Consider the following 25,000-nt stretch of genomic DNA (forward strand, 5'->3'; position numbering starts at 1 on the left):
CTCCCATGTCTCCGCTCTGACAGCAGTTGCAGCTGCACGGCCACCCTCTCCCCAGCCTGACCCCCATCCTGCAGCCCCACCAACACCCCATATCTCCCACACTCATATTCATAAATACAGCACTGTAGCTGTGACCTGATCTGTTCACTGTTTGATGGGAAAAAGTAACATCTCAGACATAGACTAATGAGCCACAGGCAAGCCATTTTAATAAAGGCTTTTGCACCTCAAAATGTTGTGCCTTGGTATCTCTTGGATGATGGCTTTGACTTTCTATTATTTTATGTATTTCAAATTACATGCCATACCTACATGAATACATTCAGCTTTTCAATTATTATTAATGAAGAGTATTTATATAGTGTTTTTTTTTATCCATACACTAGCTGAGGCAGAGAGGGAGGTATTTATTCAACCAACCAACCTCGGAGATGATCAGGGCAGCAATTTGGCCGGGACACAATTTGAGGAACACCTTTACTTTTTGCGCTAAGTATCAAGGGATATTTTGGATGACAGTGTGTCAGGGCATTGGTTCTACATATCAATCAAAAGAAGTATTCTCCCACAGCACAGTGTCCTCATCACTGCAATGGGGCATTGGTATTTAAAAGTCCAGAGCAAAGGATGCCTCCTACTGGCACATTAAAACCAGTTCACAGCAAATCCTTTTCTGGAGCAGTGATCCCAACCAAGCATTTTCAGGCCCAGCCTTACTAGAAGCCATGGCTGCTGGCCAATTAATATGACTTCCTGTCAACATTCGTCAGGAGTAATACCATTTCATATAGTTAGTAAAATCCTTTCCCAGCTCACTGCGTCTCAACACTAATTTGAGGTGCCATCTGTAAACTTAAATATGTGGTAGCTGCCCTGTAGTAACCTTTCTAATGTGCACACTTCTGTTTAACAGCAGTTTAAAACCAAGACAGGCACAGAACCAGTGTCAGCTAACAAAGGGATTTTGTTGTACATGATTAAGAAAGGGAAGCCGAAGACTCGCCCACTTTCCGTTACTGCAGAACACCACCATCAGCTTGTTTCAGGTTGTTTCATGTTTTTATAGGCATGCTTAATTGATGCCTTTATCTCACTCTGCTGTATATTTGCAGGAAGAAATCGGCACTTGGCTGTGCCATTAAAGTAAAGTGCACCGCAGAACGCATTAACAACTGGGGACCACATTCAACGGAATGGGTGACATTTTGAATAAATGTAACTTCCTCCCAGACTGGTAATTATGGCCTGTATTTAAGGCTCAGAGAAAGACCATTAATAACACCCACATACCACAGGTATGGCTCTCGATTGCCGCTGCCGAGTGCGATGGATGTCTTTCGAATAGGCCTTATTGCATTGTTCCCATTCTTTCCTCTCTCTCGTTGTGGTCCTCCTGCTGTTTGCTGTATCAGTGGTAAAGGCCAGATTTCTGCATGGGACTTGTTTAATTGAATGTGCATTATGGTTATGTAACGGTCTGTGGCCGAGTTTCCATGACACCCACAGTAACTTTAATATGTGAAAATGCACTCAGCAAACGGAATCCAGCAGAATTTAAGAAGTCACCGTTTGAAAGTGAACTGCCCTGGGTGTAAATGAGCTTGTGCGCACTGACTCCAGACTCCACTTTCACAAAGATCCAGCCACTTTCCTCTGCTCTTTGCAGTGAGTGTGGGATTGAGCACAACATCTACTTTTCTGCCATAAATCATAAAAAAACCCCTGGGTTGAAGCTGGCCCCATCCTCTCCTATAAAGCTGGGCCAAACAGGCAGAAAGACACCCATTTCAAAACCTTTGGTAACACTTATTTGGGCATTGAATGCAAAACCTTCTGGCTGATTTGGTTCAGCTACCAACTACTGTTGTCTTGAAAACTGGCCTCATTCCCACCCCTTCCCCACTAAAAAGCAAAAACTGCTACTGAAATTGACTTACACAGGGGCGTATCTTGCCCCTGAAATATAATCAATGTTATATATTTGTCACTTAAGTCCACACAGAACATGGTTGTTCCAAAAGATCCTATTTAATGTACTGTGTGTAAACAAAAGATGACATTAACAATGTTATCCAAAGCTTTACAGGAAAAGTCAGAGATGCACCATCCCCATTAGATAAAATTCAGCTTCAATGTATCACACAGATAGAAATCTAACCAAGGCCGAGTGAACAACAAAAGCACATTATATCCAGACATTTTTCATTATTGCCTAATCCAACTAATGTTAAATGTCAGGAAAGCAATTTCAACAGTGTGGAAAAGCGTGCACATTTAGAATAGTTTTCATTATTAAAAGATCATTACAGAAACAATAAAAAATGGAAGATGTTATGATAACCACAATCATCGGTGTAATATTTTACACTCGGGGCTTACCACTGTGCTGGAACAATGCAGCAATAGCAAAGAATGCCTTATGATATTCAATATTTAAAAACCAGCTCTTTCTTCACAGGTCCAAATTTATTTTTAATCATAAGTATGTGTGAGAGCTTAAACAGCAAAGGCACTTTCTTCACATATGCACAGCGACTGTTCGTCACATTCAGGATAAAGCAGCATCATTATCTCCCATTTGCTCCTCAGATGTGTACAGGGTCAGTACAGGTACATGCTTATTAAACAAACAGACTAAAACAATGCTGGAAAAAAATTCAGGCCCAACAATGATCGATGATAATGTAAAAACCAGACAGCTAACAGTAATAGCAGCATTTACTAGACATAGAAAATTATGGGCAGATGCCATTTTTTATATATATTTTCTCTTTGTTTCTCAATGATTATCGATCACGAGAGAACAGTGAGGTGTAGTGGTTGTTTGTTTGGTTCCTCGTTGCGGTACTGCTGCTGTACTCTTGGGCGAGGTACTCAACCCACAATTGCCTCAGTAAATATCCAGCTGTACAAATGGACATCAGGTAAGAACTGTAACCCATGCAAGTCGCTCCTGATGAGAACATTGGCTAAACGACAATAATGTGATGTAATTTAAATAAATCTAGATAAAGACTAAAAAGTACTGAATTATATTTAGTTTATCAAAAAGCTGTGAATGGCACCCACACTTTGCCTTTAGGCAAATGTGTAAAAGGCAAAATGAGGTGGTTTCCAACATCTCCCTTTTCTAAGTTTACTATGCTTTTGATTATTTAGCTACCTCTGATTGGCCGCTTTGCCAGTCAGAGTTCCAGTGTGGCATGAGCACAGCAATCAGAGAGTAAGAGAAGCACCCAGCATGCAGCAGAGTGAAGGCCGTGCCTGTCCCCCCCGAGCCGTGGGGGGGGGGGGGCACTCACCCGGTAGTAGTCAGCACTGTAGATGTCTCTGGACATGCCGAAGTCTCCGATCTTCACCAGCAGCCCGTTTCCCACCAGGCAGTTGCGTGTGGCCAGGTCGCGGTGCACAAAGTGCTGGGAGGCCAGGTACAGCATCCCAGAGGCGATCTGCGTGGCGATGTGGAGCATCTGTGACAGGCCCAACTCGCCACTCGACTGCAGGGGCTGCCCGTCCACCAGGACCATAGCGTCAGGCCCGTGGGCTCTGCAGGGGGACAGCAACCAATCAGGGCTGATCAGACCACAGACAACAACCAATCACAGCACTGTACTCAACCTGCCTAAATGTGTCAGCACAGGTGTGCTTCCACATTCTCACTATTGCATAACCTCTGTGTCAAGTCACTGGTCACAATTAGCAATTTCCAAACCCCAGCACTAAACTGTATTCCTGTATGACAAAGGTTCAAAGATTTGTACTGTCTTCTTTGACAGGACACCCAGTAAATCACCAAGCCCTCTATTAACACCTCCACTCTCCCCAGGTGTGTCTGAAGCATAAACAGAGACAGCGGATCAATACTGAGTGCAGCCCATCCCTGACTCATATTAAGCAGTCGAAAGACTGCTCTCCAAAGCAAAGTACTACAATTGGTCCGAATCAGTTAATCACTGATAGCGTATTTTGGCTCCGCCCATGTTAATGTGGCCTGTCCTATTCCCTAGCAAATATGGACTGAGAAAATGCTGGGAAATATACCAGTAACCTTAAATCCCAAAGACATAGTACTTTTTATCAGGTGTACAATATAAACACATTCAAGAGGTGGAGGAATGCAGAAAAATCAGTTTCTGTAGCCTGCGACTAATTGCCTTTTTATGATAATACACACAAAGGCCAAAAGCTAATGTGCGGTAGTGCAGTGCACCATGGGAGCAGAATCTGTGATGGCGGTGAGCATGAGAGAAGGGCCTCATCTTCGACGGACACAGTAAAAGTTCACGCAGATATTCTACAGGACATTTGTTTCCGTGACATTTAGAATAAAGATGCTGTTCTCCGAGCAACGGGACAACCAGGCCCTTCTCACGTTCCCAGCCTCACTGAGGCACACAGAGAATCGGTAACCTATCGGTAGCAGCCTGACGAATCGGCATTTCTGTCACGGCTCTGCCCGCCACCTCCACTCCTGCTGCATAATCACACGTCTCACAGATTTAAAGCAACAGGTGACTCCTTTTATCTGCTGTGCCGCCAGCGTGGGAGATTTCCAGAGAGGTCCGAGCAAACACAGGATGTAAGTAACATATTTGCCTCCATTTCCTCGTACGATGACTCCTCTGAGAGGGAATAATTCATCAATCACAGCTTTTTCCGCCCGGCACCTCTGGCTGGCTGTGCTGCCAGAAGCTGAAATGTTTGTTTTTCTCCACTGTGACAGTTTGCAGCAGGAAGGACAGTGCAATTACAGATTGGCAGTTTCAAATATACATTATAATTCAAACATATATGGGGATTACAGGGAACTGTAGACAAGACATGTCATTCTTATGAAATTACAGGGAGCCGCCTTCATTTCTCATGTGAAGGCGGATGCTTTGAAATCCATTACTTTCTAACACTGCTATTCTGTGACCCTGTGTGCGCGGCATCGCAAACATCAGACCTGTCTATCAAGCCAGTAACCTATCAGGAGGTGACAGAATGCACCTGACCCTGCCTTCGCAATGTCTGTGTGATATATTTCAGCTGGGAAGCAACCGTATTTTCAGAGGGAAAAGCCATGGATTATGCAAAAGCCTCCTTCATGAATTCCCACATGCCCGTGCCCCTCTGCTTCCTGTGCAGGTCTAGAGAGCACTGGCACTTCCTGTCTCAGTCTGAATGCGCGGGCGGGGGTGTGTCCTCAGATCTTGGTATCGTTCCCAAACGGGACGAGCCTCAGCTGCGCCCCCCGGCCATGTGTCAGCTCCACCTCCTCCATCCAGCCATTGTGCTTATATCGGGGGACGACCACATGCTTAACTCAGATAAGCATGCATGGACAACAATGAGGAAAATGTCCCTTATGCAGAAAGAAATGCCTGCTGCACTCTGATTGGGCGGGTGAGCCACATGCAGCTTTTGATTGCTTTGCCATTGTGCATACATTATCTCAGTTTGCATCAAATTTAGTCAGCAGATGTTATCAGCAGAAACGCGTGGCCAGTAAGTGGCAGTTACTGTTGCTCAGCATTCCCTGGCATCATCCAGGCCGAGACTCCGGCCACAGCCGTGGAGAGGGAGCTCTCAGTGCCTGGGAAAGTCAGTGAAGCTCCGTTTCACTGCCTTTCTTCACAGGATCACTAATTAAAGGATGTGATCAAAATTCCCAAATCCTTTGATGCAGGCACAGATGCACCCATAGCTTCTCTTGCAGTCTTGTGTGAAAGAATTTCATCACTTTATTGAGTTCTTTCCATCCGTGATGATTAAAAAAAGAGAGGCAGTGCTTTAATGATTGAAAGTGAATCGGCATGATGGGTCTCACGGCCGGCCGTTGATGCTCAAGACCGGGAAAACACCAAGGGAACAGCCCTCACCATTACACCAGCAGAGAGTGAGTGAGTGTGCGTGTTTGTGTGTGGTTGTGTGTTTGTGTGTGTGTGTGTGTGTGTGTGTGAGTGTGTGTGTGTGTCTGTGTGTGTGTGAGAGTGTGAGTGTGTATGTGTATATGTGTGTGTGTGTCTGTGTGTGTGAGAGTGTGAGTGTGTGTGTGTGTGTGTGTGTGAGTGTGAGTGTGTGTGAGTGTGTGTGTGTGTGTGTGTGTGTGTGTGTGTGTGTGTGAGTGTGTGTGTGTGTGATTGTGAGTGTGTGTGTGTGAGTGTGTGAGTGTGAGTGTGAGTGTGTGTGTGTGTGTGAGTGTGTGTGTGTGTGTGTGTGTGTGTGTGTGTGTGTGTGTGAGTGTGTGTGTGTGTGTGTGAGTGTGTGTGTGTGTGTGTGTGTGTGTGTGTATGTGTGTGTGTGAGTGTGTGTGTGTGTGATTGTGAGTGTGTGTGTGTGAGTGTGTGAGTGTGAGTGTGAGTGTGTGTGTGTGAGTGTGTGAGTGTGTGTGTGTGTGTGTGTGTGTGTGAGTGTGTGAGTGCTTGTGTGTGTGTGTGCCTGCGTGTGTGAGTGTGTGTGTGTGTGTGTGTGTGTGTGTGTGAGTGTGTGCCTGCGTGTGTGAGTGTGTGTGTGTGTGTGTGTGTGAGTGTGTGTGAGTGTGTGTGTGTGTGTGTGAGTGTGTGTGAGTGTGTGTGAGTGTGTGTGTGTGTGTGTGTGTGTGAGTGTGTGTGAGTGTGTGTGTGTGAGTGTGTGTGTGTGTGTGTGTGAGTGTGTGTGTGTGTGTGTGTGTTTGAGTGTGTGTGAGTGTGTGTGTGTGTGTGTGTGTGTGTGTGTGTGTGAGTGTGTGTGCGTGCGCTTATGGCCAGTTCATCTTTACTTTTACCATGCAGCTCTCCCTTTCTTTGCTACTGGTTCTCGAGGTTGGTTCTCTGTACCCAGGGAAAAGGTCTGAACAGATGAGCACCCAGTCAAACACTTAAAAAGTCCACAGACCAAGCAAACCTATAGCCTATTCCCAGCTCCAGTTGCAGACAGACACAGATGCAGTGATCACTGAGAGATGTTTATCCCTCTCAGAGACCGTCCCTTAGCGCTTTCATATCTGTAGAGTGAAGGTTTGGTCATTAGCAAAAGGTTTATTCATATGTTGGCCTTTCATGTCCAGCTTGTTGCCTGGGGCGCTGGCGTTACCTGAGGAACTTGTTAAGGTCTCCATGTTTCATGTACTCGAACACCATGATGAGCGGGTCGCCATCCACACACACGCCGTAGAACCTCACGATGTGTTCATGCTGCAGGTTGGTCAGAAGCTCCGCCTCCCGCTGAAAGTCCTTCCGGGCTGCCAGCGTGGGGTCTTTCAGGGTCTGGAAACCAAGGGGACCCGGTTAACTGCAGGGCACCGGGTGGGCTCAACCCTCTGCAATGCCCCCTACCGGGTTAAGCCCGACACAGCAGGGGAAAATTATCATGAAAACAGTGTATATACATGTGTGTACACACATACATACACGTGATCATGGAAAAAATAGCCTCATTATATAAAAACATTATCAGGAAATATTAAACAGCTAACATTTCCTGACTTTAACTATAGGTTTACTAGTTAGTACTGAAGCTGATGTCTGTAGCTGAACTAGCTAGCAAGCATCATCACAACTGTGTTCTACTGTAGATGGATTTTGGAACCAAACTTTTATTAAGATTCAGGGACACAGGTGCCCAACAGCAGCAAGAGGATGGATAACCAGAGAGAGAGGTGAGCACTGGTATTTCGGTTAGCTTATGAATCAGTGGGAACACTGGAAATAAATCTTCTCGGTTTCTACAAAATATGATATAAGAATTTCTTTCCTGGTAGAATACTGGTAATATTGTTTTCCATTTGAAGTTCCATTTTTCTGCACTACAGATAAACATATTAGCCAGCTCTCCAGGTTCGTCATATTGTTCAGATACTCTCCCTTTGTCATCCTCACTTGTTAGGCGGCTAATCATTACATTGTAAACCATGGGGAAGATATGCATGTCATATACTGCATGAAATATCAGACATGTTGTGATGTTTACATTTATGGTGAATAAAGTCCCATAAAACATGACAGCACTTGTGCATGTCTGTGGTTGCTACCAATATCACGGAGCATGGGCTTAGCCTTGAAAGCGTTCACATCCTCGCAACTCCCCTGCTTAATGCAGCAAGACGCAAGCTAATTAATGAGGAGCTCTGATGCAGCAGGCTGGCTCTGGTGCACGCGCTGAAACCGAAATGAACCTATGATAAGCGCGTGATGCTCGCTGCAGGCCAGTAAACGTGGTCAGAAAATGTAAAAGTCTGACCTGCAAACAGCTCCCTGCTGATCTTTGGGCAGATTTTGTGGCACGCTGACATTCGTGGTGGGAGACCCCGTGACGCAAAGAGCCTGGAGCTTTAGGAGTTCTGTGATCCCTCTCTGAGCAGCGCTGCAGAGCTAGCTACAGGCCATCACCGCTGCCCCCGGACTGTCAGCTCCTCTGCAGCCGGCCGCCGCCAATTACAACATTATTAAAACCCCCAATAGAAAACCTGACATTTCATTATGGGAAGAAGATATGAAGCTCTCCCATCAGCAGATCAATCCCTTCCCTCGTTTACCCAGCCTGAATTACAGCGCCATTATCCCGGTGCTTATCTAGCGGATGTAAATATGGTGTCACGTTTAACGTCTCCCGCGCAGCCCAGACAAAAATGGGAATATGATTTCTCTCAATCCTCAGAAATGTTTTTAATTTAGTATTCCTCATATGGGCTTCTTTCCAGCTAATGAATCCAGGTGTCTCTTGGTAATGAACGTGGGGCTGTTTTGCCAGCGTAATACTTTGATATTGAAATGCTCATTCTCTCCCCCCCAATTAAAGAGAGGAATAAACACACATCATGTTGCATCCACATTTACACAGTTTCCAAAACTGCTCGCGGTCACAAGCTGCTGTCAGCCCCGCGTGCAACATGACAACACACCTCCATTAGTTTACCGTCTGTTAGCACCACTTAGCAAAGACCAGCATCAGTCAGTCCCAGCTCTACCTCCTCTCAGCACGAGGGCACACACACCCACATTGAGCACATCAAATCTTATAATGTAAGGATGTGGAATTACATGCAAACTGCAGCTGCTTCCATTGATGGTGTCACAGTGCTCTTCCCCATCGGCTCAGGAGGCTGGGCTCCAGGGCCGTACAGGTGAGAGACAGGTGTGTTGGGGGGAGTCCATGTGACTGTGGTCTGTGTAGTGCTGGTCAGGCTGATTCACAGACTGGCTTCCCCTGTCTCCGGGGGCCCCATGCTGCCAGACAGAGGCATCAGCTCGTAGCCCAGGTGAGTCTGGCCACAGGTGGGAGCTGAAGCTCCAGCCTCAGGCAAACGGCTGCCGCCTGTTCTGTTCTTAGTTGTTGTGCTTAGTGCCAAGAGCATGTGAAGGAGGCAGAACCAGAGGTCTGCCCTTCTTTGTGAGCCAATGATTGCTCCCATTACGATACAATTGAGTTTTAGCGACACACGGTGCAGTTAAATTTTAATTAGCGCTCCCCAGCGGACTCTACATCACCAGCCGAGGGGTGTTCAGATGGATGGGAGTGTGGGAGCAGCAGATGGCCAGGCATTCATCCCTGTCTGGGACACGATTTCCCCAGCGCTGCGTAACGCACTGCCCCCCCAGAGCTGCCACACACACAGGCCTGACTGCTCCCAAGACTCTACGTCACTGTGTACCTGTGCCACTGTGTACCTGTGCCACTGTGTACCTGTGCCACTGTGTACCTGCGTCACTGTGTCAGTGAGACACTGTGTCAGTGAGACACTGTGTCTCTCCACCTGCGTCACTGTGTCAGTGAGACACTGTGTCTCTCCACCTGTGCCACTGTGTCAGTGAGACACTGTGTCTCTCCACCTGCGTCACTGTGTCAGTGAGACACTGTGTCAGTGAGACACTGTGTCTCTCCACCTGCGTCACTGTGTCAGTGAGACACTGTGTCTCTCTACCTGCGTCACTGTGTCAGTGAGACACTGTCAGTGAGACACTGTGTCTCTCTACCTGCGTCACTGTGTCAGTGAGACACTGTGTCAGTGAGACACTGTGTCTCTCCACCTGCGTCACTGTGTCAGTGAGACACTGTGTCTCTCTACCTGCGTCACTGTGTCAGTGAGACACTGTCAGTGAGACACTGTGTCTCTCTACCTGCGTCACTGTGTCAGTGAGACACTGTGTCTCTCCACCTGTGCCACTGTGTCAGTGAGACACTGTGTCTCTCCACCTGCGTCACTGTGTCAGTGAGACACTGTGTCAGTGAGACACTGTGTCTCTCCACCTGCGTCACTGTGTCAGTGAGACACTGTGTCAGTGAGACACTGTGTCTCTCTACCTGCGTCACTGTGTCAGTGAGACACTGTGTCTCTCCACCTGCGTCACTGTGTCAGTGAGACACTGTGTCAGTGAGACACTGTGTCTCTCTACCTGCGTCACTGTGTCAGTGAGACACTGTGTCAGTGAGACACTGTGTCTCTCCACCTGCGTCACTGTGTCAGTGAGACACTGTGTCTCTCTACCTGCGTCACTGTGTCAGTGAGACACTGTGTCAGTGAGACACTGTGTCTCTCTACCTGCGTCACTGTGTCAGTGAGACACTGTGTCTCTCTACCTGCGTCACTGTGTCAGTGAGACACTGTCAGTGAGACACTGTGTCTCTCTACCTGCGTCACTGTGTCAGTGAGACACTGTGTCAGTGAGACACTGTGTCTCTCTACCTGCGTCACTGTGTCAGTGAGACACTGTGTCTCTCTACCTGCGTCACTGTGTCAGTGAGACACTGTGTCTCTCCACCTGCGTCACTGTGTCAGTGAGACACTGTGTCAGTGAGACACTGTGTCTCTCTACCTGCGTCACTGTGTCAGTGAGACACTGTGTCAGTGAGACACTGTGTCTCTCCACCTGCGTCACTGTGTCAGTGAGACACTGTGTCTCTCTACCTGCGTCACTGTGTCAGTGAGACACTGTGTCAGTGAGACACTGTGTCTCTCTACCTGCGTCACTGTGTCAGTGAGACACTGTGTCCTCTGTCCCTGTTCCACTGTCTCCCACCAGCAAAATCATAGAAATCATTGTTAAAATTACACAAGGACACTGGAATATTTTAATTCATGACATTAAACATATCTAAACCAATTTAATTTCATCTATCACAATATCAATAATTTTGATTAAAAAAGAGCACCAAGCAATCGGTTAATATTGGCGCATGAAGCAGTAATGGACACAATCAATTTTAAGCTTCCAGCAGCTCCCAAAATTTCATTTCAGATATATTTCAGAAACCCACAATTACTGAGTGTTTTAGTGTGGCATAACTGTATTTTTGTAAATCTGTATTTTAAATACTTTCAAGTACATTTAAGATCTCTGGCCACTGTGGGACCAAGGGTCTGATTAATTTATTTACATTTTAAAGCATAGATACAGTCTGGGCCAAAATACTGGATCTACTTCCTGGAAATGCTAACCAATTAGGTATGAATAATAAAGGCGGGGCTTAGCATGCCACACCCCCTTCTGTCCACAGCCTCAAATGGAGTTGTGGGAATTTATATGATAGCACAAATTCCACGAGATCAAAGAGTAAAAAAATAAATAATAACCAAAAATCAAGTGTTCTTAATTCTACAGAGATGGGCTGAAGTGTCAATGAAAAGAACATCTCTCAACAGTCTACTTCTAGCAGTTTATCACGGACGAGGCCGGAAGTTTTTTAAATGAATGAACGTGCATAGTGACTCGACACACCACCTTCCACTCTCTCCCACAACCCTGACTCACTGTCAACAATTAGACAAGCTGTGGGCCAATCACAGTGCACTCTGATTCACAAAGCTCCGCTGCGCGGCTAATTCCCTCTCTCAACAGGCAGAAATGAATGGCAGCAAAGGGAAAAAAATCAATCAATCAAACCTGACTGAGGACAGAATTTCTACAGAGTGCATTTAATGAGTTCAGCTCTACAGAGACACAGTGTGCGGTGTGGTACAAACGACACACCAAGGAGGGAATGAGAGAGAATTAATGTTATATTAGGAGCATTGACGATATTAAAAATGTTACATTATAGTGAGAAGGATGCAATGCGCTGAAATTGCGCAGGGGTTCTGGTATCCCGATGTCCCTGCAGGTGTTCAGGAAAGCCCTGACAATCCAATCCTAACAGGCACAATCCAAATCCAAAAGAGAAAACTGCTAAACGGACACACGATGCATACAAGAAATTTGAAGATGAATATTTTTGCTTGCTGTATCACATTCTCTTGTTTAAGGCTTAAGGTAAATGTATTCCAATTTTAAAAACGAATTTGTTCCTGATAATAACGCAGCTAGTGTGTGATTACCGTTCTTTTTTTGTTGGGCCTGGTGTCTCGTGTATGCGTGGCGCCAGGCTGGTGAATGGCGGTTGATGTGGTCTGGCTCAGTAACCTGCTGTGCCCAAACCTGACCACATGGAGTGCTGTCATGTCAGGCTTTTCAAATGACTGCAGACTCCGTGCCACAAAGATGGGTCGGAGTCTTATGAAGACGGCAGCGATCAGCAGCTGATCTTATTGATCTGGTGGTGTCTAAAGCCTCTCTCTGTATTGATCTGAGATCGGCTATGGGGTGGGGGGTGGGCAGCTCGGAGCACACACGCTGGCTTTGAGTGCCACTGGGGATCAGGGTTTTAAACCGGCACCTGGGGAGATTGGGGGGGGGGGGGGGGGGGGGGGGTGGTAGGGGTGTCTGGGGATCGCCTCTGGCACAGGAATTCGCCTCTTACCTTCACTGCCACCAGCGTCTTGTCCTTGGTGGGACTGAGGTTATAGCACTCTGCCAGGAACACCTTCCCGAAGGCCCCCTCACCCAGCTCCCTCTTCAGCACAATGTCTCTGCGCTTCACATGCTGCACATCTACAGAGGGAGAGAGAGAGAGAGAGAGAGAGAGAGAGAGAGGGAGAGAGAGGGAGAGAGAGAGAGGGAGAGAGAGAGAGAGAGGGAGAGAGAGAGAGAGAGAGAGAGGGGGAGAGAGAGAGAGAGAGAGAGAGAGAGAGAGAGAGAGAGAGAGGGGGAGAGAGAGAGGGAGAGAGAGAGAGAGAGACAGAGAGAGAGAGAGACAGAGAGAGAGGGGGGGAGAGAGAGAGAGGGAGAGAGAGAGAGAGAGAGAGAGAGAGGGAGAGAGAGAGAGGGGGGGGGAGAGAGAGAGAGAGGGAGAGAGAGAAAGGGAGAGAGAGAGAGAGAGAGAGAGAGAGGGGGGGAGAGGGGGAGAGGGGAGAGGGAGAAAGAGGGGGAGAGGGGAGAGGGAAAGAGGACCAAATGTTTAATGTGAAGCAGGAGAGACGCTCATTTTTTCATCGTTACCTACTGACGTCCAGGAGGACAAATTTCCAGGGATGTTACAGAAATGCATCAGAATGGAACGACCGCCCCCTGTCAAATAGGGCCTGTAGACAAGGTGTGTGTGTGTGTGTGTGTGTGTGTGTGTGTGCGCGCGCGCAGGGCTGGGGGTAATGTCTGCTCCTCTTTTTCTTGGAACGCAGAGGAGAACTCAAACATTGGCCCAGAAGTGGACATAAAAACAAATGAAGCTCGATTAGCGGTCGGGTTAGCCAAACCGCACACGTCCCCGACCCAGCCCACTAATTACCAGCACACATTAAGAGCAGTTAGAGTCAAACAGTCAAACCGCAGCTGAAGCGAACATGGTCATGGGTGATGGGGGGGGGGGGGGGGCGTGGAACCGATCCAGGGAACTGAATGAAACCATGCGGTCTGAACCACGACCAGCATTCAGCACATCCATCAGAAGCATCCCATCTCCTGTTAACTGGGCGATGTCTTAACTGACAACCTCCGCATTCCTCCTCGTCCTCATTCCTCCTCTCTGCTCCTCCTCATTCCTCCTCCTCTCTGCTCCTCCTCCTTCCCTCTCTCTCTCTCTTTTCCTGTCTGTTTTTATGCGTGACTGAGGGATGGGGTTCTCAATTACACAGCACGCTGCATCTCCACACAGAGCAGTTAGGAAAGTTGCAAATTGCAGAGGCTAATGGTCTAATTACAGAGACAGTTACTGGCTCCATCCCTTCTTTTGTATGAGGGAGCGATTCATCCTATAGGGTAGAACAGTAGGGCCAAGCACTGACTCAAGTTCTTTAAAACAGGACAATGAATGCACTCCCATTAGGCTAACTGTGTCTTAGAGCAATCTCCCACAAACAACCACAGAGTCCAACGGCCAGCTCCCTCTCTGAGTGTTTGCGTTCCCAAAGCAACACTCCCAGGAGTGTTTCTCGGAGTGAGGGTTTACTAAGATGAGTCAGAGTGGAATCTGCGAGGATTTGCAGCTCCCAGCATGCCCTGTGGTCCCCGCGCCGCAGGGATAAACCCACACATGGCCGTGACGTCACAGTGCTCCAGCACAGAATCCCTACAATCCAGAGCTGCAGTAACACACCCATTCTCTCCTGCAACAATAAAACCCAGCTAACAGCACTAGTGTGAAGCAGGACAGGTTTTACTGCACATACAGAGGGAAGGGGGCTGTGTCATAAATTTTACATCATAAATCGCCTCAGCCAATGCCTCTCTCCCTGGATTACCCTGTTTAAAAGCACAAAAGCAGGTACCAGACATTTGGTCCTACAACCTACTGACTCATGAGGTACTATATCATAATGCCCCCCCCCCCAAACACACACAGAAGTTCAAAGTTCAGGCAAAGTTCAGGCAAAGTTCAGGAATCGGCATGTGCTGGGAGAGTGAAGCCTCCCGAGCCCTGCAGTGGGTGGGGCTTCTGTGTGCTGTCAGGCATTTAGTGATATGAACTACTGTTACTTGGTCAATTGGTTAAATGCGTAAGGATGTGTGTTACTCAGTTTACAACTTCATCCACAACTGAGCTCATTTTGCTCAACTGCATCCTGGTTGATTGATTAATTGATAATTGCTCATTTGTAACTGGCTATGACTGTCTGAGCCAGCTATTGGTTAATCAACCTTACCTGTCCTAATTAGCAGTGAATACAGGTCATATAGCTGCTACTAGAGACTCACTGTTATCCAAGCAGTTTCAGGCTGGTCTTTTGTTTGCTGAGTTTTAAAATAGTTTTAAAATGCTTTTGTAATTTTTTCACCTCTGTTCATTTTTTGGTGAGAAGTGTCAGCCAGCTTCACTTCAGAACCAATCAAATGAATTCCCTTTCCACAGTAAAGCCCTGTGATTAGTTAAAATCCAGTGTTCACCCATACGGCCTTGTTTCCTTTGGGAAACACAGGAAGTGCTCCATGGCGATGCCACTCACGCATACTGCATTTGTCATACGCCGCCCCCCCCCCCCCTCCCTCACGTGTCAAACAAGAAGAACAACAACAACGTGAATAAAACGAAAAGACAAAAGACGCAACCTCCTGCCGCTGTCCTCCGCGCCGCGTGGGTGTCACCTGATTACCCGGTCACCTTGTCTGGCACATTCATCTTTCCCCCATTGTGATGCGTGACACCGAGCCGAGAAGAGAATCTGAAACCAGGGCCTCTTCCCGCTTCTGAGAGAGCTGGGTAAATAACAGATCGCCCAACAGAGCCCTTCACTGACTTTGACAGAAGGGATGACTCAGAACATAGACACAGAAAGGGATGGGGGGGCATGGGGTGGAGGGATGTGGTGGATGGGGGGGTGTTGAGCTGTGAAAAGAAAAATTCGGGACAGCAGGAAATCACCAGCACTGGGGGACTGCCCAGCGGGCTGCCATCGCTTACAGAATGTTCTGGACAAAGTATCACCCCCTACACGGGCGAGAGCTCAGAATAAGGCCTCCACTTATGAACAGGCTGGGAGGGGTGGGCTAGGGGCAGACAGAACTGCAACCTACTGACTCATGAGAGCCCCCCCCCCCCCCCCCCCCCCTCCCCCCACACACACACACACACACACACACACACACCCCAGATACACAGCACCAGCCTCAGTAACAGGCACCCACCTGAGCTGGGCTGTGATTTCTCAGGTGCAGCTTTCTGAGATCTTTGCAGTGCTTGCTCCTTCTCATATGCTTTCCGTAGTGAAGCTCTTCTCCCCTTCAGCCAGGGGCTCGGCATTGGGTCACTGCTGTGTTTTTACACTTAATTTGTTCACTTGTCCTCTTTGTCTATTCCCCAGGGCCAAAATCCTCCTTCAGTTGTTGTATTGCTATCCAATCCCCTCCCAACACCAGAACTCTGTAGTTACATTACCCCTGAGCTCACCAATCTCGTCCAAACCGATTTATTCAGTTTACATTTCATATATTCACCACTGAATATTTACTGATGCAATTTATGTTGACTATATTACTCCTAGATTCAACAGAGAGATGCTGGGATTCATGCTTGTAACAGTTTGACTTGTAACAGTTTGGCTTGCCCACTTCCTAACAACTGTATTAAACTACATAATTTTTTCTGCTTCAAACTACCCACGACTGTCAGCTCCCGGATAATGAATACTTTCACAGAGTTACAAACACACACTTTAAGTGCAGCTGTTTAATAAGAGGAAATGATGAACCCCTTAAGTGAACCAAAAAAAAATGTTAAAAACAATAATTAACATAGGTTTGCGTGCCACTGCTTCCTCCTACCCTGAGAGAGAGCAAGTTTCCCACCAATTACCCCCCCCCCCCCCCCCCCCCACCAGAAAGACGGCAGGATGAGTCCTGCATCAGCGGCTCAATGGAGGGGAAAAAAGGTGGTGGGATTCATGAGGGCAGCTGAACCCTGAGTGTTTAAGAAAAAAACACACACAGAGTAAGCAAACATGACCGGCGCGTAACCGTAAATTAGTAATGAGGCTCAAATCGAGCACACTGGAGTGTGGAAAGGGACTTCCATGCCTCTTACAGAGTGAGGACACGGCACCTCTCGCCTCAGGGGACACCGGTGGCGACGCTGCGGTGGAGAGAGGGCAAAGGTGACGGGGCATGCTCAGTAGGGACCTGGCTGAGTCGGTGCTACCAGCCCCTGAGGCCTGCTTTACGCAAACCCTCCCAGAATGCACTCTGCGGTCACGTGACCACCTTATGATGGCTCTGTGGCAGCCCCTGTCCACACCAGCCCGTTTTCATTTGGGGTTAAAGGGTTCCTGTGTAGCAGAGCCTTTAGGGGACCAAAAAACAGGTGGTTGCAAGTGCAAATCCCAAAGGGGGCAAAAGCTGAAAATTTAGCTGCATAAATGGATAATATGTAAGGAAGAGCTGTGCACACAGGTGCCTCAGAGGCAGAGAAACAATAATTACACAATCCCTGATTTCTCCTGGCATTTCTGAATACGTTTTAAAGACAGGGAACTGTGCATAAGATGTGAACAAAAAAATTGAATCATGAGAGTAGGTGTCACAGAGACACAGGTGCCTCATCAGTACACGGGCAGACACATTGGGGCTGCTTATGTCAACGCAGTGACACCAACTAAAATTCCCCCAACCCTGATCGCATGACGTTAACTGCAATTTACAGAAGGACACTACCACCTGGCCATAGCACATTTTACAAAACTTACTAAGAAGGGCGATAAGAGAAAAAATTATCTGGAGAATATGACACATGCACTTGATTTCAAATGTTAAAGACATGAAAATAAAGCAAACAAAACAATGTTTCTTGTCCATGTGCTGTTTAGCGTTTCTGCTGCAGTGGAGTTCTGAGCACCTGCAGCTCTTCATGTGGTAGTTAGCCTCCCAAACGGCCCCTCCCACTGGTAGGACAGGCCTGTAAACGCCGTGTGGCCAGCCACAAAATTGGTCATATTTTCATTCCCTGAAATGAGATCTGAATGGTTCCCTATATGTTGGTCCACCTTCTTTGCCCAGCAAAAACACGGATGAGTTTTTCTTGATGGCTCTTTAATCAGATCATGGCAAACAACGGTTCAGACAGCTGGATACGGGGCGAATTTATGCCACCCTAGAGTGCTCTGGACCTGTTTGGCGAGTCGTTTATAGGCCCTCGGACCCTGAAGAGAATTTACTACGGAGTGGGCCACCGCTCCCAGAAACACTTTCATCAGGAAATAAGGCTCCGTCGCTGAAATTGAATGACCTCAAGAGCAGTTGTCAGCGTGATTGATTTGTGTGAAAATCACAGCAGTGTGTGCGGGAGTGAGGCGTTCCCTCCCCCGATGCACCCACGCAACGCGGCACAGCACACTGGCCTGGACACCTCCCCCGTCATGTTCCGCTCACAAACACAATCACATTTCCATGTCCCTGTCACCGAGGCGACGAGCAACGCCGTCAGACAGCCTGTCATCACACTCCGTCCTAATCACAGAGTAAACACGCTTCACCTTTTCAGCAACTTCTTATTTATTTATTTATTTTTTGGTCGTCTGGTTGTAGACAGGAACAGTTATGAGAAACAGCAATCCTTGCACATTCTGGAGCCCCGGCAGAGGCAGGCTGTCTGCTTCTCCTGTCTTGCAGTTTGATAACGGGGAGAGTGAAGGTTTGGAGTCCTTTTGTCTCCTGCCAGAGAATTTAGCCCAGGCCCCAGATTCAGTTGTTTCAGAGTTTGGTTATGCTTTTCCTTCTGTTTATGTAATACATCTGTGTAAATTCAAAACTCAAAGCTAAAGACAAATCTCACTGTGAACACACACTTCTGTCTAAGCATACTTGAGTCATAAAGTAACTACTTTATTATAATATATATATATATATATATGAGAATGTGCGTTATAGTGGTAGAATAAGAAAGAGTTGCCAAGAGAGTATGAGTAATGTAAACAATTAACATTCAAATTTTAAACTAGATTATGCTACTGAAATATCATTCTCTTTAGCCTTTTATTTTCTCATAATTGTGATTTATCTGATCGTAACTGTGCATTGAATGATTTCTGTAATGCTCGGCTTGGATGACCATAAAGAAAGGCTTTAAGGAGATGTAATTTAATGCTGATATATTGGCTGCCCAGACCCCTCCATATTTGGTATGATTTTAAAGGACAATTATAATATGCCATCGCAATGATTAATTAGTGGCGTTAACAATAATCTGATCAACTAACATTTATAATAAGAGTTTTTTATATATACCAAGGGACTGTGGAAGCAGGGAAATGCGATGCTGATGTTCTCGGACTGACTGTCATGTAAGGGGAACCTAAACAGAATGACCTTGATGAGTCTGAGGATGAAACATGCACAGGCATATGAGCTGTTTATAGGGGGACATTAAAGGGATAAGAATTTAGGGGAAATACTGGGATGGCAGGACTGCCGCCTGCCATGTTACGGGCTGGTGGGGTTTACACCATACCTATGCAGCATCGAGAGCTTGGTTCTTTTTGGGGTTTCCTACAGAGATAACCACAGTCACCCCATTTTATAACAGTAATGCCCCCACATATGTATGATACTATTATCTATTATTATTGTTCTGTATGTGTAGAGTACTACAAAACCATACAAAAACACAACTATATTGTGAACTTGATCATCTCCCTCCTTTGTTGATGAACTATAAGTTTGAGGGACCTCTTTTCAGATGGAGAGAGAGAGGGAGATGAAAGGGTTTCAATTATTACTTGTTGCAATGCCCCATTTATCAGGAAGCCACTCGACCGTGTTCATATCAGCGCTTGAAGGTCTGAAATGAATTTGAAACAAAGCTGAACATATGACAACATCATATATAACGTCATATATACAATGGTTTGGGATAGAGAGAAGTGCAGGGTTAGAGTTTGCTGAACATGCTGTTAGGAATCTCAGTATGAGGAAAGAGAGTGTCTTTCATATTCACAGTGTATGCACATGTATTACAAGGTGCTGTTGTTGAGAAGAAAAACCTCTGAATAAATTACAGCAAACACAAACCTACCAGAAATACAAACACAAAAGTGACTCCTTTTTCCATTTTCTCCCCAATTTGGAATGGCCTATTCCCCGAATTCTGGAATGGCTATTTAGTCATCATCAGATGTTCGGTCCCATTGCACAACCCCCATTGTCAATCCAAGAAAGCGTGGACAAGCAGGTGCCCCCCTCCGAGACACGGGATGTCAGCCACTGCTTCTTTTCGCACTGAGGTCCACAAGCTAAGCTAGCACAGAGATGAGTCGGAGAAAGACATTTCGTATGCAGCTTCGTCACGTGGACCACAGGCGCCCGATCAACCAGCAGGGGTCGCTGTTGCTAACGGGACCAAAGCCCCTGCCGACGTACCTACCCCTATCCCCAGCGGACCGAAGCCAATGTGTTCCGCCTGTGAGCTCCCGGTCACTGTTGGCTAGAGACATGGTCGGGTTCGAACCCGGGCCGTAGCATTCAGTCTACACTCAGAACGAGTGCTTTTACCGCCACTGGGGAGCCCCACTCTTTGCACTTTTAAGGCTGTGTTCACACATACTGTCTTTTTTGATGAAAAACACTGGCCAGAGCCTTTTTTTCAGGTAGAAAAAAAACTCTGGCAGAGTTTGTTTCAAAAAGCAGTTGAGAGCATCTTTTGTTGCCATAACAACAGCTACTGCAACATCTAGCGATCTAGCTGGCTATACATTATTGCAGAGCTAAAGTTAGCTAACAGGCTAGTTTTGCTAATGACAAGCAGTATACACAAACACCAGAAACTCCTAGGATCCTTCCAATTTGACTCCAAACGGCATCTTTATGATGAATGTTATCATACCGTTTAACTGTCATGTTGTACAATTCACTGTGCTCAGAAACTAGCACAATTAACTTCTCCACCGCTACCTTCTCCATCTCCCCTTGTGATTGGTCAGCTGTCAAAAAAAAGCACTTGACGTAGGGCGTTTTTTTCTGAGAAGTTGAACTTTTTTCAACTGACAAAAACGCCCTGAGCTGTAGAAAAAGATGCCGGCGACAGCTCAGGACGTTTTTGAAAACACGGTCTACTCCATAGGATTATTATGTAAAACAGACGCTGACAGTTTCAGAAAAGATGCTACGTGTAAACACAGCCTAAGACAACCAATTTCTACATAATTTCAGGAGTTTATTACTACTATGATGGCACTACCAAATACATACTGTGTTGATCAGCTTATTGCTAAAAAATGAAGTGTACTCAGTGTAACAGGTAGCAACACGACTGTACCGGCTGCAACACTAACAGCTGAAAAAGGCTCTTCAAAGGGTCGAACAGAGACCTGCTAGGGTGAGCACATGGGCCAATGACAGCAGGGGGCTTCAATCACCATGACGATTTAAGATATCGGGCAAAGCCATCACTGCTCTCGCTCTCCAGACACCTGCTGAGGATGGGCTATGATCTTCCCTTAGAGATGTGGTCTACAGCGGGCAACAGCAGGGTGAGTCTTTAAGAAGCTCATTTATATTCACTTATTCTGGTATTAAGCAGGACACTGGTCTGCTTACCAGAGAGTGTGCTGCCACATACGCATGCTTATGCGTATGCACACATGCAGACATTCCCACACACATGCGGGTGCACACACACACACACGCACACACACACACATGCACACACACACACACACACACACACACATCCACACACAAACACATCCACACATCCACACACACACGCACATGCACACACACACACACACACACACACACACACACACACACACACACACACATCCACACATCCACGCACACACGCACACACACACACATGCACACACACACACACACACACACATCCACACACACACACGCACACATACACACACATACGCACACACGCACACACACAGGCACGCACACACACACACACGCACGCACGCACGCACACACACACACACACACACACACACACATCCTCAACCACCCACACCACTCAGAGCGTTAGATGAGCAGGTTGTGCATGGAGCAGGGAGAGTCAGTGGGAAAATGTGTGCTACAGGCTGGCACCGGCTCCACTCTGCATAAGCGCTGCACAATGCAGTATGCTCGACAGAGCCGAGCAGAGCGAGCAGCCAGTTGCATAATGCCTCCACATTTCCATAAACATACTTCCTTTGCCTTTTTGGCAACACAGGCGCAGAATGACTAAGCAAGGGAAAGACAGTGTGCTGAAGAGTGCAGGCATTTGGAGAGCAGGGCTTTGGCGTCCTATCTCTCCTGATGCGCCGTGCAAGCACACTTCAGAGGGAGAGGACCGAGTGCATCCTCCAGGCCAGCTGTCCCCCTCAGGGCGAGGGCAGCGGGGTCTCCCTTATCGCTAAACGCCAGCCCCTGGCCTCCGCCCGGTGCTCACTTCCTCTCAGAGAAGCCCTCGCTCGCAGTGCTCCCTCCCCTGGGGTGCCAGCTCACTCGCCGCCCCCAGAACCACGAGGGGAGGGTGTACAAAGGCCTGCCCCGCGGCGGCTCTTTGTCACTCCGTGTCTCCGCCAGCCTCCCCCATGCCCCTACGGGGCTCCACTCCCTCTCTGGCTCCGCCCCCTCCATGGCTCCGCCCCTCTGCCACGTGCTTGCTGGGACACGGCCGGCATCTCCGCAGCCAGAGGAATGGGAAGGTATTGTCTAATCCTGGCCGGCGGATTGTGACACATCTTTAATTAAAGCAGCAGGCCAGGAAACAAAGGCAGCTCGTCTAAGGGAATAAAAGCCCAGATATACATCACTCAGCGGCCGGCAGCCCTCCTCTGTCATTGGCCTTTATCTCAGTAATAAGGCGCGGCGGCCCTCAGCCCTGGCGTCAGCTGGTAACGGAACAGACGCCACTTAAGGCTCACTCCTGCATCGGCCAATGGCGAGGCTTCACCGCAGTGTGACAGCGATGGGCTCAGCTTGAATGCAGGGCCTCGTGTCTCACCCACTCCAGCCCTCTGTAAAGCACTGTGAGTTATGATAACGCTGCATGAATAATTCCTCAATCATATCAAAGCGCGAGACAAGCCAATGCACACCTGCACAAGGTGAGGTGGTCGGCATGCAGGAATGAATAAAACATGAGTACAATTGTTTAAAAATGACAAAAAGATTCTGTTTGGAATAAATCAATGATCGTGGCAACAAGCTAGAGCACGAACAAATTGAACAAATTAGTGCAAATAGAGTCACAACCAACATAATTAAACAGGACTGTGGCTACAGTGTTTTGAATAATTATTATCTAATGATTTGCTGGCTATCAGCGACCTAGTTTAGATTTTAGTTTAGTTTAGGCTTGGTTCAATATTAATACTAGGTGTTATTTATGTTGCTAGTTTGTTTTTCTAAGTTTTGTGTTATGTATATTCTGTCCTTTTTAGCTCAAGCTGGCGGTTATTTATTTTAGATCCCTTTATATCCAGGGTAACCTACATTGTTTATGTCTTTACATACTGTTCATTTATTAAGCTGGAAATTTACTAAAGCAATTCAGGACTAGCTCCTCCCTTACTGTGGCCCCATCATTCCTGCTGCAGTCTGCCACGCCTCTCCCTGCCACGCCTCTCCCTGCATGTTCCTGCTGCACTCTGCCACGCCTCTCTCTGCCACGCCTCTCCCTGCATGTTCCTGCTGCACTCTGCCACACCTCTCCCTGTCACACCTCTCCCTGCATGTTCCTGCTGCACTCTGCCACGCCTCTCCCTGCCACACCTCTCCCTGCACGTGGATTCTGTCTGGGGGTGGGGTTTGCAGCAAAAACTTTCACACAGAAGCCAAGTCAATATCTACCATCTGTAATGCCATACAATCTTCAAGGCTTGCAGGATTTACACTCTCACTGTCCAAATTTCTTCCATGTTGGATACTAACGCTATATTCCATTCTTAAACAAGGTTGTATGTTGGTGACCAGTGATTAGCTAGTGTATAAAATAACGCATAAAACACATTAGAATATGGGCCAGATGTCAGGACTGTGAGCCTGCATCACACGCACTGTGTAGTGCAGTTCTGTGCACCACATTTAATAGATTAATTTCTGACAGCTGTCAGCGCTGGGGGCAGCAGGCTGTTATTGAATTTATGCTTAAAGTGGGAAACGGGGCTTTGAAGGGTAAAATGAAAGAGGCTGAGAGCACTGGGAAATTTAGCGGGATGACAAAAGCACGCAAGGTGACATGTGTGTAGGAGCAGCCCGCCTCGCCCAGCCGGGACTCAGTCATTTACGACTCCATAAAGACATCCAGCCGAGCGCCGGGAGAAGCGGGCTGGCCGCTAGCTGAGGTCTCCGCGCTTTTGTGCCCCCCAGAACAGCACAGAAATGACAACCCTCTCAGCAGCCGAGTTCTACCAGAGCGAGCGGTTAGAGTAAATAACAGAGGAGGAAAACCCTCTACTGTGGCTATTAACACTGCCTCAGAGCAAGGGCTGCTGGGATTGCCGGCCGCTTTCTGACATGTCTGAGTACAGTTTGTGCCCATGTGTGCTGTCTATGTGCTACGCTCCCGGCTCCTCTGATCTTTGGGAAACCGTGCTGATTACCCTGAGATCCATACAGATTTTACCCAACAATGCCGCAGATATACCTGAGAATTACACACTTTTACATGATGGCCACTGCAGATTTTAGCTGAGAGACATGGTGGTCTGCATGGGGGACATGAATAGGTGATAACAGTCATATCGTGGGCTGCTGAAGAGAGCGACATTAAACTGACTGAGCCATAGTCTCAGGGCCAAACATAAATAATTACCCCATGTTCTGTTTTATATCAATGACAGTTAGACACAGTCTTACAGAAAGGAAGTTGCATGATGGGGAGAGTGATTGGTGCTGCATCCCACTTGGCTTAAGGAAAGGATGCCATGGGCAGGTAGGTGGTCCAGGGCCAGCTCTCAGATGGAGAGGCATAATTGTCATTACAGCGGCTGTAGAGTGTTGTGCAAAGGGGAATTAGGTTGCACCTCCCATTCCTCGGGGAGGCACTGCCATGATGTCCTTGAGCTGTGTACTTAACCATGCTCCCATCCTTAATGAACACCAAGCTGTCTAAACAGACGACATTAACTGTAATAAATACAGCAGATATAGAGGCAAACCTGAACAAGAGCTAATAAATAATGTAACAAAAGGCCGTTAATCAGACACGAGCAGAGGATTTCTGGACTTAATGCATTTCATTTCTGCAACCTCTCACCCTCATGTGGCAGATGATACACTGGAGCTGGTGGAACATGTAGCCCAGT

General features: G+C 47.3%; 1 protein-coding gene across 1 annotated transcript in view; it reads right to left on the bottom strand.

Annotated features, from left to right (window-relative positions):
• The window catches only part of LOC118782140 (NT-3 growth factor receptor-like), a 162,754-nt gene that overhangs the window by 6,489 nt on the left and 131,265 nt on the right, over nt 1-25,000 (bottom strand). The window contains exons 13-15 of the mRNA XM_036535409.1: nt 12,697-12,827; nt 7,057-7,229; nt 3,303-3,546 (exon numbers count right to left, since the gene is read on the bottom strand). Of these exons, the coding sequence (XP_036391302.1) occupies nt 3,303-3,546; nt 7,057-7,229; nt 12,697-12,827 (548 nt within the window). The remainder of the gene's footprint in view (nt 1-3,302; nt 3,547-7,056; nt 7,230-12,696; nt 12,828-25,000) is intronic.

Source organism: Megalops cyprinoides, chromosome 8 (genome assembly GCF_013368585.1).
Source record: "Megalops cyprinoides isolate fMegCyp1 chromosome 8, fMegCyp1.pri, whole genome shotgun sequence".
Lineage (NCBI taxonomy): Eukaryota > Metazoa > Chordata > Actinopteri > Elopiformes > Megalopidae > Megalops > Megalops cyprinoides.